The sequence below is a fragment of the Hyperoodon ampullatus genome (genome assembly GCF_949752795.1).
Source record: "Hyperoodon ampullatus genome assembly, chromosome: 3".
NCBI lineage: Eukaryota > Metazoa > Chordata > Mammalia > Artiodactyla > Ziphiidae > Hyperoodon > Hyperoodon ampullatus.
Genome location: NC_136916.1, coordinates 157,697,401 through 157,709,495, shown reverse-complemented (window position 1 = coordinate 157,709,495; position 12,095 = coordinate 157,697,401). Strand labels below are relative to the sequence as shown.

General features: G+C 34.5%; 1 protein-coding gene across 4 annotated transcripts in view; it reads left to right on the top strand.

The window, feature by feature from the left end:
- CEP128 (centrosomal protein 128) overlaps positions 1 to 12,095 on the top strand; it is a gene marked incomplete at both ends in the record, with an annotated part of 391,525 nt that overhangs the window by 336,854 nt on the left and 42,576 nt on the right. For all 4 annotated transcript variants that reach the window (XM_079700920.1, XM_079700919.1, XM_079700917.1 and 1 more), the window contains one exon: positions 610 to 633. In XM_079700920.1, the coding sequence (XP_079557046.1) occupies positions 610 to 633 (24 nt within the window). The remainder of the gene's footprint in view (positions 1 to 609; positions 634 to 12,095) is intronic.

Below are 12,095 nucleotides of genomic sequence, written 5' to 3'. Positions count from 1 at the left end.
TTAAAACCAGTATTTCTATGAAACCTTCTAAGATATTATAGGTATTGAAGACCTATCTGGGTTCAGGATTGGCTGCATGTGACATATCTTTCTCATTTACTTCTCCTGCCTTGTCTCAATTAACAGTGTACTTATTAATTTTAATTGGTGAAGTCATTCTTATGTCTGAACTTTACTTCCTGTGAGAGCATACTTTGTGCTGTATACCTAATTGAGAGCTGGTATATGTGCTAAATTCCTTTTTTAAATCACTACTATTGTCTAGTGGTTCATATATTCAGATCTAATAGTTATATTTTGCTAAATAGATAAATAAGTTTACCAATGCAAAAGTGATAAAATCTATTCCACTTAGTAACTATGTCTGAATTTATGGTATTTACTATTAAATTAAACCTTGTAGTCCTAACACTAGTTGAGATGAGAAAAGTGATTCTTCTATGGCTATTTTTCTATTGGAGAGATTATCCTGAGTAGGAGTTTTCATTTTTTACATTTTTAAAATGTTATTGTTCATAGAGAATAAATAGAAAATCTAAAAATTAAGTAAACTTGAAATGATTTTTTATAGCTTTGTTTTAATAATTATGTATTATGCTTTATTTGCAGGACCGTGTACATGAGTTAGAAACGGTAAGTTGGGGTATTTTCTTTCTCCTTCTATCAGGATTACTGCTGTGTCCTGATGTGGATTTCAGAGCACTCCCCAAAGGAAGCAGTTCTGGAAAGCATTTCTAAAACTACATCTAAGATTCAAAGGGGAAAGTAAGCTAAACTATACCAGAAAGGTATGTAGATACAAACTTTTTAAATGAAAAAAAAAAAAGAATTAAGAAAAAAATTGTGTGTATTTAAGTGGTCACTGCTCTCTCAAGACAGGTGATGCCCTTATGCACTAATTTATGGAAAACATAATTAGCTTAAATGTAATTATGCTTATTTGTTTCTGTATTTCCCAATCACTAAAAGGACTAGTTGATAAGAAACTGAGATCAGGTTGCTATTTATACTTTGAAGGGCAGACAGTCAACCTTTTTTTTTTTTTTACAATATCCAAATAATGATAAAAGCTGGTTAACCTTTTTTTCAATAATCTTACTTGCAGGAATCTGGTATTAGGAAATCATTTTTTTAAGTGCAAATATGTAAAGATTACATGCTTGCAATATTTATTGGAAAATGATATACATTTTTATAGAAAAAAAGGGGAGATGACTTATTGTTCGGCAATAAAGTAATGGTTAGATAAAGTGTGAAATTTCCACCCAGCATGACACAAAGATTTTGGAAAAGGTTTATTATATAATGTTAAATGGAAACAAATTCAAGATATATAATTACGTGTACTTTAATGATAACATATGATGATAGGTGTATAAGAAAAAGAATAGAAGCAAGCAAATCTTATAATAGTGACTTGTTAGACAAGAATTAGGGCTGTGATATCATTCCTTTCTCTGTTTCTCAAGTTTTAAAAAACATGGTTAGATTACTTTATAAGTAAAGATTTTTATAATAAAAACCACGTGAATTGAAAGAATGGTAAAATAAATTATGGTACCACCTTACGATGAAATATTATTCAGCCATTAAAAGTCATATTTTCAAAAAGAAAATATTGACATGCTGTTATATACAGGGGGAGGTATTTAAAGCTATATTGAGAGTATGATGCAAATATTGAATATGCATATTTTGTGTTTAAAACTTTTGAAAACACAAAATATTGAGTGACTTGGGTCTAGTGGTGATTTTTTTTTTTTATGTTTTTAATGAGCAGGTGAAAAATAAGAAACTTTTAAACAATAAGGCTAATTAAGAATAAAATATTTATATTTTGAGTGTGAGGAAAGGAAAGATGCGAATAGAGAGTATTTTGGTCCTGTGTAAGCAAGTGATTTTGATCGACAGTGTGCAGACCCTAGCTGGGAAATAATCTATTCCTTAGATTTAACCAGGCCATTGGGAAAGTACACTGACTTTCTCAATTTCAGCATGATGACATCGTAAGTGAATAAAATGTTTAGTGTTCCTCCACATATATTTTACTTATCCTTAGAAAGTGTCTTGCCAACAGTATTTGGCTTGTAAATTAAATGCTCTTTTTAAAAGTATGAACCAAAACAGAAATGTTGAGTTTGAGGACCTGGGTTCAGTATACAAAATACCACTTCAACATTTAGAAAATCGCTTGTTTCTTGATCCCTTCATCTGTAAAAGTGAATATAATTAAACATATTTTATCACACTGTTGTGAGAATTAAGAGAGAAAATATATGTGAAAATATTTAGGACCAAACAAGGGTTAGGTTATCATTATCATTACGTGATTGCTTATTATTTCTTATTTAATCATTTTGATTATACTAGTATGTCATGTGAAGCTGAAAATTATCAGTAACAACAAGAAGCCTATAACTTTTATTAGTATTTGTTGGTCTTTTTTATTTACATAATCTCTTTACTAACATAGTACTATGGTATAAAATCTTAAATGCCTTATTCTAAGGGTTCCTAAGAATAAAGGTAAAAAATAAAAAATCATGAGAAAAATAAAGCTGGTTAAATGAACTAGGTTTTTTACAGTGGCAGTTTTCTCAAGATGGTTTTAATTTGAAATAATTATCATAAGTAAAACCTCAGTAATAATGAATGAAAAATGAAAATATTCAGTAATAATGTTAATGCTCAAATGTTATGAAATCCTTTGACTTCATATGGCATTATAAAGAGTGGATTTAATATACTTGGTAGACTATTCAGCTGGTAAAGTATTTTATAGTTCATAAAATCAAATATGCTGGAAGCAGTCTCAAGACCATTTATTAGTCTCTCACAACTTAGCACTTAAACCATAGAAAAATGTTGGTGGTCTCTCATTTGGTTTAGGTGGTATTAGGGTATGTAAGGCTTTGAATGTAGGGTATGTGTCCTGGTGATACAGATCTGCAAAATTTGAAATTTCATTATTCCATTAGGAGTATTTACAATAGATTAATTTTAAAGGTTTGGTAGTTATAATACCTGAAAATAAGAAGGTCTTTTTTGTCATAATGAGCAACTTGATTTGGCTTGTCACCAATTATCTATATGCTTAGGTCACAGTTGTGTCTGTTTCCCTTTTCTTTCTCAATACTTCCCTCTCCTTCTTCACTAGCAGGTAAGCTTCTTGGAATAGAAATTACATTTTATTTACAAATGCATCCCCAGGGCCTGCAAAAAATTTCTAACATAGAGTTGACAATCAATAAACATTTGTAAAATCAAAGAATGAATGTTGAACTGAATGTATATAATCCTCACATAGACTATTCTTAGGAATATAGGTATACACAGTACTGATAGTTGAGGGAAAAAAGTACCCAGAAGCATATCAATTTATTCTTTTTTCCCTAGCCTTTCTGATCAGTGTTACACTTTATTTGGTGTTTCACAGAAGCTCCCATGATCTTCATTAAAGTTTAGTGTGAATTCTCCTCGGAAGGAACCACCTTCAGCCAAAACATAGTAGGTTGATTCCCCAAATAAAGCTAAGTGATTACCTGAAAAAAATCTTGGTTGAGAGCCCCAGTTCGTGGGCCATGGATGGGACTCAGAGTGGATATTTATTGGGCACTAAGGTACTAGGTAGACAGTGAAGAGGAGAAAAGGAAAAGGAATTGTGATCAGTTCTCTCAAGGAACTTGCACTTTAATTGAGGAGAGAAGTTGCTTCCATATAAATGAATTAATGATGTAAGATAAATATGCACTGTCTACAACATGTGAATGAAACAGTGCATTTTGTAGAAGGCATTACAAAGAAACAATAATTGTAAAATAAATTAACATCATTACAGTCTAGGTTCATCATGGAAAAGCCTGGCTTTTGTAATTTGAGGACATGATGGAGATTAGTTTCCTCTCTGAAATGGGAAGAATCAGTAGTGTCAGGTAGAAAGAGCCAGAGAAGTCATTCTATATTGGGGATGTAATGAAAGTTTAAAGGCAATAATGAAAAAAGAGTTAGCTAAAAGGATATTTAAAAAAAATTTTTAAGGTAAAATCATGAAATCATGACTCTCATACAAATATAAAATGAACTCATGACAAATGAGTTTAACTCATTAATTAATCAGAGAATGAGCAAGATGTTACAACTCACTTAAAGGAACATTCAAAGAGCAATAGAGTACTGAAGTGAATTTAAAATAGAGGCAAAACTGGCTTCTTCCATAGTGGAGGAAGGAAATCAATTGAACCTCCCCAGACAAAATTTATTTAATGTCTATGTACAAGAATCATTTGCATAGCAATCAGTCATCTTTAACTCACAGAGTTATGAATTGCTCAAAGACAATGACTGATACAGAGATCCTGTAGAATCAAAAAACCCAGAAGGGTCCGCGCGGCAAAAACTAGTTTTTCATTGAAGATACCCAGTAAGTTTTTGTCCCATTTCAAAGGCTTTCACATCTTTTTTTTTTTTTTTTTCTTATAGGCTCATTGTCTGTAAAACTTTGAGAGAGTAATAGACACTTCGGAGTTTTGAAATACAAACCAAGGAGTTTAGATTTGATATTTTATGTCAGGGATACAAGTGCGTTTCTTCCTGAGTGCCAGTTCCTACTGGTCAGTACTGGCTATTGAAACATTCTTTTGGGAAGGATTCTGGACTGCTCTTTTGGAGAGCACTGCTGTGATTGCTTTGCATTCTCTGTTGTGTCCATTGCGAGGTTGGGAGGTGACAGGCAGTAGCATGGCTATTTAGCCAATAAGTAGTCATTAATGATTTTCAGTCAGGGGTTGTGGCGTGGTGAATGTGGTGTGCATGAGTACAGCTGGAGTGGTGGTGTGCAACGTGGAGTGGAGTGGTGGGAGCCTGCAAGTAGGAAGAGGGAAAGCGCATGTGGAGGTAATACAACTTTAGGACTGTACTTGGAAAATTAGGAATTGGGACAGTTTGGTGCCAGAAAGGCAAGGTTAGAGTGATTACCCTTGTTTATAGAAAGGCACTAGTGAACTTAGTAAGTGGGAGGTCAAGGGAGAAGAGGAGATATAGGCAGTACAATAAGAAGTCAGGGTCATTTTAGGAAATGAAAAGGAAGGGAAGGCTGTTCAGCTTGGAGATACAAATTCTGTTTGTCATATCGCACCTCAGATCTGTCTTTATTTTCATTTCCATAAATGCCATGATAATTTAGATTCTCAATACCTTTGTATTAGTTAGAGTTAGCATGACCTCAGTTAAGAGAAATCCAAAAAGAATTATGGGTTAAGTCAGATAGAAATTAGTTTCACTCTTGTTTAACAATCCAAATATATGGTGTCTATGGCAGGTATGGTGTCAGAAACCCAGGCTTCTTTTGTTGTTTTGCTCTACCATCTTCAATATACTGCTTCCGCCTCCTGATCTAAGATGCCTGTTCCAATCCAGCCCTTAGATTAATATTGTAACTAGACAAAAGAAAGAAAGGGAGAGTATGTATGTAACTTGCCTTTAGTGAAAACTAGAATTTGCACATATCATTTCTGTTCATTTCCATGGACTGGAATTTAGTGACATGATTATAACTAGCTGTAAGATTCAAAAACAATGAAATAAGCCATAGACTTTTGGAAATTTCAAAGTAAACTTCTAAACAACTCACAGGTCAAAAAATAAAAGAAAGGGCATGCCCAACTCATTAGGAATTGGCACAACCTTTGAGACAAAACAAGACGGAATGTATAAATAAGGGAAATTAAGGAACTTCTCACATATTAACATGGATACAAAAATATTATACACAAAATATTAGCAAAATAAATCCTGGAAGGAATAAAAAGGAAAATTACTCATGAACACTGACAAATTACCAATTCAACAATTAATTGAGTTTATTCCAGGAACTGAGTTGGTTTAAAATTAAAAAATCAGTCAGTGTAATTCACCATAGTGACAAATTGAGGAGAAATAAATTTAATAAGGTCATCCCAATAGATGAATAAGAAGAGTTATTCCTATGATATCATTATCATCCTCATAAACCTTTTAGAAAACTAAGAATAGAAGAGAACTTCCTTAATCTGATAAAGGTCATGTGAAAAAAAAATCTCTGGCAAACCTCACCTTAGCATTTTGAAAGTCCCTCTTTAAGACCAGGAATAAGCAAAGGATGCCCCATTCTACAGTTTCTGTTAGACACTGTGTTGGTGGTATTAACCAGAGCAGTAAAACTATCATTATTTGCAAGTAATATTATTGTTTCTATAAAAAGCTCTAGGAATCCATAGTAAAATTATGAAAAATAGTTTAACAGGTTTGATAGAAACCAGTATATGAAAGTCCCTTTTCCTTCTAACTCCAGCAACAATCGCTGAGAAAATGTAATTAAAGTTACTATATCAATACAAAAGTAACAAAGAATACAAAGTATACAGGAAAATGTCTGACAAAAAAATTCAAGCCTTCATAGAGGAGACACTCTGGAATAGTCAAGATACTTCTGAAGAAGACGAAGTGGGGAGAGTTTTCCTAATATACATATAACCTTATTAAAGCTATTGAAATTAAGATAGTGTAGTCTTGACACAGGAATATATAAATAGGTTCATGTAATCAAATAGAGAATCCAGAAACAAATATGTGTACATAGAAACTTGATGTCTGTCATATCTGGCATCACATATCAGAGGAGTAAGGATGGACTTTTTAATAGATGGTATGAAAAAAATGAAATTGAACCCCTATCTCAGATGCAAAAGTGGGTGAAAGCCTAAATGTGAATGATGAAACCATAAGGCTTTAAAACAAAGTATAGTTTAGTATCATGATGACCTTGGGACTTTGGAGGATTTCTAGGGGTGAGGCAAGGGGCACTGAAAACATAGGTCATAAAGGAAATGACTGATTTGACCACATCAAAATTAAGATCTTCCATAAATCAAAAGACAACACAAAAAGAATGAAAAGAAAAGCCACACTTGGAACACATTTGTAGCAGAAGATATAACTGACTAGCAGTTTGTATCCAAATCAGTTTGTATCCAAATCTTATTGCCAACAGAGGAATTAGAAAAAGATAAACAATGCAGATTTTAAAAAAAAAAGGAAAAGAAAAAAGAAAAAGGATAAAAGGCATAAGCAGGCATTTCAGTTGAAGAAGAAACATGTAAGAATATATTCAGCTTCATTCATAATCAGGAAAATGATGACTAAAACCATAAAAACTGTCATTTTCTTTATGTATATGTTTTATGTACTCATTTGTATCTATGACACATTTTACCAAAAAGCAAAGGAAATTGAAACGTTAGCAGCACTTTTTTTTTTTTTTTTTTTTTTTGTGGTACGCGGGCCTCTCACTGTTGTGGCCTCTCCGTTGCGGAGCACAGGCTCTGGACGCGCAGGCTCAGCGGCCATGGCTCACTGGCCTAGCCGCTCTGTGGCACGTGGGATCTTCCCGGACTGGGGCACGAACCCGTGTCCCCTGCATCGGCAGGCGGACGGACTCTCAACCACTGCGCCACCAGGGAAGCCCAACAGCACTTTTTGTTTTTTAATTTTACAACGAAATGATTAATGCTGTCCCTGACAGGAAGGCTCAAACAGAACTGGTGAGGTACAGCACAGTACCTCTAGGAGTACACAAAGATCTTCCAAGGGGCAGTCAAGACACAAGTAGGTTTAAGAGAATCCATTTTTATATCCTCAGCTACTACCTGCACATTCTCTTAAAATAGCTCTGCTTGAAGAGGCCCTCTTACTTTTCATAATCAGCTTCCTCACACTTTGCAGAAGAAAGGCCTCCTTCTCACCCATCCAGGGTCCCATGATGGCAAATTCCCCCAGGCACATCAGGGTGCCAAACAAGGGGCAGTTTATGATTTGGGTGCCTTCATGTTCTCCTTTACTCAGGTCACTAAGGTAAGGCTTCTTGTCCTTCTTAGTCATCCATATATTTTTGATAAGAACAAAGGGTTGTATTAGGCATATGGGGTGTTGAGAATGGGTTGTTCTGAAATCGACATGTATTGTTGATGGATGTTGAGGAGGAGTAAAGACAGTTTTATTTAATGACTTCACCTCTTCCACCACCTACTATAATCAGAGAATGTATAGCTCCAGAAAACAAAGCTAAGATGTGTTGGAAAGAAATCATTGAAAGCCACAGTGTCTTATTTCATCCAGGTGACAAACTCTGGTCCAGCTCCATGCCTTATCTATTTATCTGTCTTAGAATTATGATTCAAAAGTGAGACGGTTGTCACGAGGACACATCAACACATTACATAGAATTGAAAAATGAAGTTAGACATTTTTCTGCCAGAAAGTACTGCTGATTTGGCTGATTGGTTTGACAGCGAGGACTGGCTTTGCCAGTCTGCAGCTCTTAAGTTTTGGATGCAGATATATTTAATGCTGAGATAAAATAAATATATTAAAATTTTATTCTGATAGAATGGTATTGAAATTGAGATTTTTATTTTTTGCATGTGTTAAGTTCAATGAAATATCTCTAAGTGAAAAAAGAACAGTTGTAGTCATTTAAGTCTTGGTGAGTAAAGCCTTTTGGGTTTACCTTCCAGAAATGGAAAGTGAATGACTTTAATAACTACATTACAATCCTTTGGCAAGTCAAGTGGTTTTTAATTCTTTGCTTTCAACAAAATTGAAAGAGGACCTAATCGAGCTGGTAGATCATTTAAATTAATTTTTGATGACAGATCACTGTGTAATCTTTGCTATAAAACTAGGAAGGCATTCAAGAAATTGAGTGACAATGTTATAACAAAACTAATTTCATTCTCACATACTTTTTTATGTGAACAAGACTTCTCAGTGAGTAAATCTATAGAAACAAAAAATAGAAATAGAAAAGGAACCCTGTATTATTGAAACAAAATTAGCATTTACCCATGGATACATGAGCTAATTGAGTACAGGAGAAGAGAAATCTATATCCATCCCAGTAAGAGATATACATTTGGAAGCCTTGAGGTTTTCTGACATTTCACATTTAATTTTTTCTCAAAAATTTTAATATACCTAATATTAATTATATGATAATTCAATCCATAATAATGTTTAACACTTAGAGCATTATGGTCACAGAGAGTTTTAAAAATCAGTTTTTCCTCTCTGTATATATATACATTTTTGTTACAGAGAAGGATGAAGTATGATAGGATAACCAATAAACAGGCCTGCAAGCATAAGTATATTTTATATTAGGATAAAAGTCGGTGAGGGAAAACAGATTTGAAATAAGTTCAAAGGGAAAAGGAATCATATAAAATCTGTCTTTTAAAGCGGATGGTATTGTTATTTTGGAAGTGGATAAATGGTGGTAACAAATTAATGAGATTTAAAGTTCACTGGATAAGTTTATATGAGTAATATAAAAGTTTTATTTGAAAATGACAATATTTACTACATTCCAGAATTTTCATCCTTTGCAACTACCTAAACTTATGATGAAAACATTCTGACAACTTAAAAATGTGTGTATGGAAGTGGGGAGAGTAAAGGAAATACACAGTTTAAAAATTATTTTGGGAGGATGTAATCAAAATTTTGAAAAGTGTTGACTGAGAGCAAATGAGTAACTGTGTAGTTGCAATTTGTCAGTGTTTAATCAACTTCTCAAACCAAAGTTACTTAAAACAATCAAAGCTTGTATTTTTAGGGTATACTTACAGAGATAACATAATTTACAGGATAAATCCTAACTTGCAGCTATATGGAGAAAAACATGCACAAATTTGCCTATCTGAGAAAAATTACAAGACACAGGAAAACTGTTAGAAATATGATTTCTATTTTTTAAAAAATGCTAGAGGCTTAAGCACATCTCTAAAGGATTCATTCAGCTAATATTAGTGGTACCAGACTTGAAGTTTGCATACCAGTTGACCTTCAAGATCTTGGTATCCACGAGTACAAGAGTATGCCAGTATGTCTCTGGAAATTACTAAGTGATGCTGCGTATTCTGATTTCACCTGTCTACTGTTAGACACTGATTGTTGGGGATTTACTTTCAATTTCCTTCCCTTCCCACTATGGATCTAACACTGATTGTGCTTCACCCTACTACGTGTGCAAGCCAGTCTACAGGCACATAAGTTGTTGAAGAAGGACCATTATTCTTCGTTAGGACACCAGAATCTGCTCTGGGGCACTTAGGAGTATATGGACCCAATAGTGTTAATGTATTTAACTAAAGTGTCCTGGTTTAGCTGAGGAAATAACTGACTTGAGTATGTAAATGTGGCCAAATAACAGTTAATTATCTGCAGTGCCTCTTCTAAGTATTTGTAAGAATCTTGAAGCTGGGTAAAACTTGCCTTTATCTCTTTATAAAGCCAGAACTTGCTGTTTCAAAACCAAAGATCAAGCCAGGTTCATTTTTGGTCTTGCCAAGGCTATAAGCCTCTCATTGAAGTTGCCTGAAAGGTTCAGTCAAATTGGCTTTACACCAAATAAAACGCAGTGTGCTCTGTACGGTTTTGACCCAGAATCAGGTGAATCTCAGCAGTTTTGGCTGAGCTGCATTGTAAAATTTTGGATTTGTTCGAACTTGACACTTCCTGGGAACCCATTCAAACTGAAACCGGAAAAAGGTTTTGCACAAACCCTGTCCTAGCCCGTTCTGCCAAGTTTCCCACTGCTCTAATGTTAGTCTACCTTCTGTATATTCGCATCGAGGGCAAACGGAAATATCCTCATGAATCTCTCATGAGGGATCTTGGTTGAAACAATCTAGACATTCTCCTTTCGCCACCTTGTCCCAAAATACAGAGTCTGTATTCTGTGTTAGTCAGTATTAAAATGTGTATATTTTCCAATAATGGGGTCATCTTCAAAGGGTTAAATTGCAAAAACATGACTGTGCTTATGTTAAAATGAAGAAAATGGTGCTGAAACCAGTGGGCTGTTTATACAGAGTTGCAACCTTGTGGCAAAAGGTGATGACCAATTTAAAAATGTAAGACTTCCTTCAGCCTGCAAAGATCGTTTCTCACAGTGCTGTCAGATTTTTCATAAATGTGGTGACATAGGGAAAGTATCATTGAGAAATTACATAATGAATGCAGCTTCACCAGCAGATGAATTTAGTATTATTGAACTCCTCAGTGTTTGGAGGTCAGTCTGACAGCTTCATAGTTGATGCTGATAAGTAGTCAGACTGCCTAACTGCCTTGCTTGATAATGTGTTTTATAGTCCTGTTCCAAACACTATCAATAACAGTGCATTCTATGGGTAAAAGGGGCTTGTTTTGTATTGTGAAGATAATGAGTGTATATATTACAAAACACTTTCTGAAGTATCTTTCTGAAAAATATAATACATATAAGAAATGCTTTCTGTTCTCTTTAAGAGAGCATATCTGGGTGAAATCTCAGAGTAATAATGCATTACATCTTTTTAAGATCTTAATCTAACTATAAAATGAAATATTGGTATTACACCCTTAATATATAGTTGGTGGGAGTAGTGTCTGTTACACACATTTTGAAGTAGCCTTTACATAAAAAGCTAATTTGGGAATTTTTCATTTTGTGCACCTAATTTTAACCAATTGCATACAGGTTTCAGCTGAAAGTTATTATATGCCTAGTTTTAAATGATGGAAAGTGATATAGTACAACAGTATCTGATTTAGAGTCAGAAATGGTGGGTTCTGGTCATATCCTCCCTGATAACCAGGCACATGACTCTGGGCACATTGTTTAACCTCTCTACATTTCAGTTTTTTTGTTTTGTTTTGTTTTGTTTCGTTTGCGGTACGCGGGCCTCTCACTGCTGTGGCCTCTCCCGCTGCAGAGCACAGGCTCCGGACGCGCAGGCTCAGCGGCCATGGCTCACGGGCCCAGCCGCTCCGCGGCATGTGGGATCTTCCCGGACTGGGGCACAAACCTGTGTCCCCTGCATCGGCAGGCAGACTCTCAACCACTGCGCCACCAGGGTAGCCCACATTTCAGTTTTTTAATTTTTTTTTTTAATGATTGTGCTGGACTGGGTCATATTTTAAAAGTCTTACTTAGTAGACTCTAGTCTAGGAGGAATTTAAAGAAAATTATCTTCATTAAAAAATTTCCACCCTATGAATAGTTGCTTTCAAACAATTTA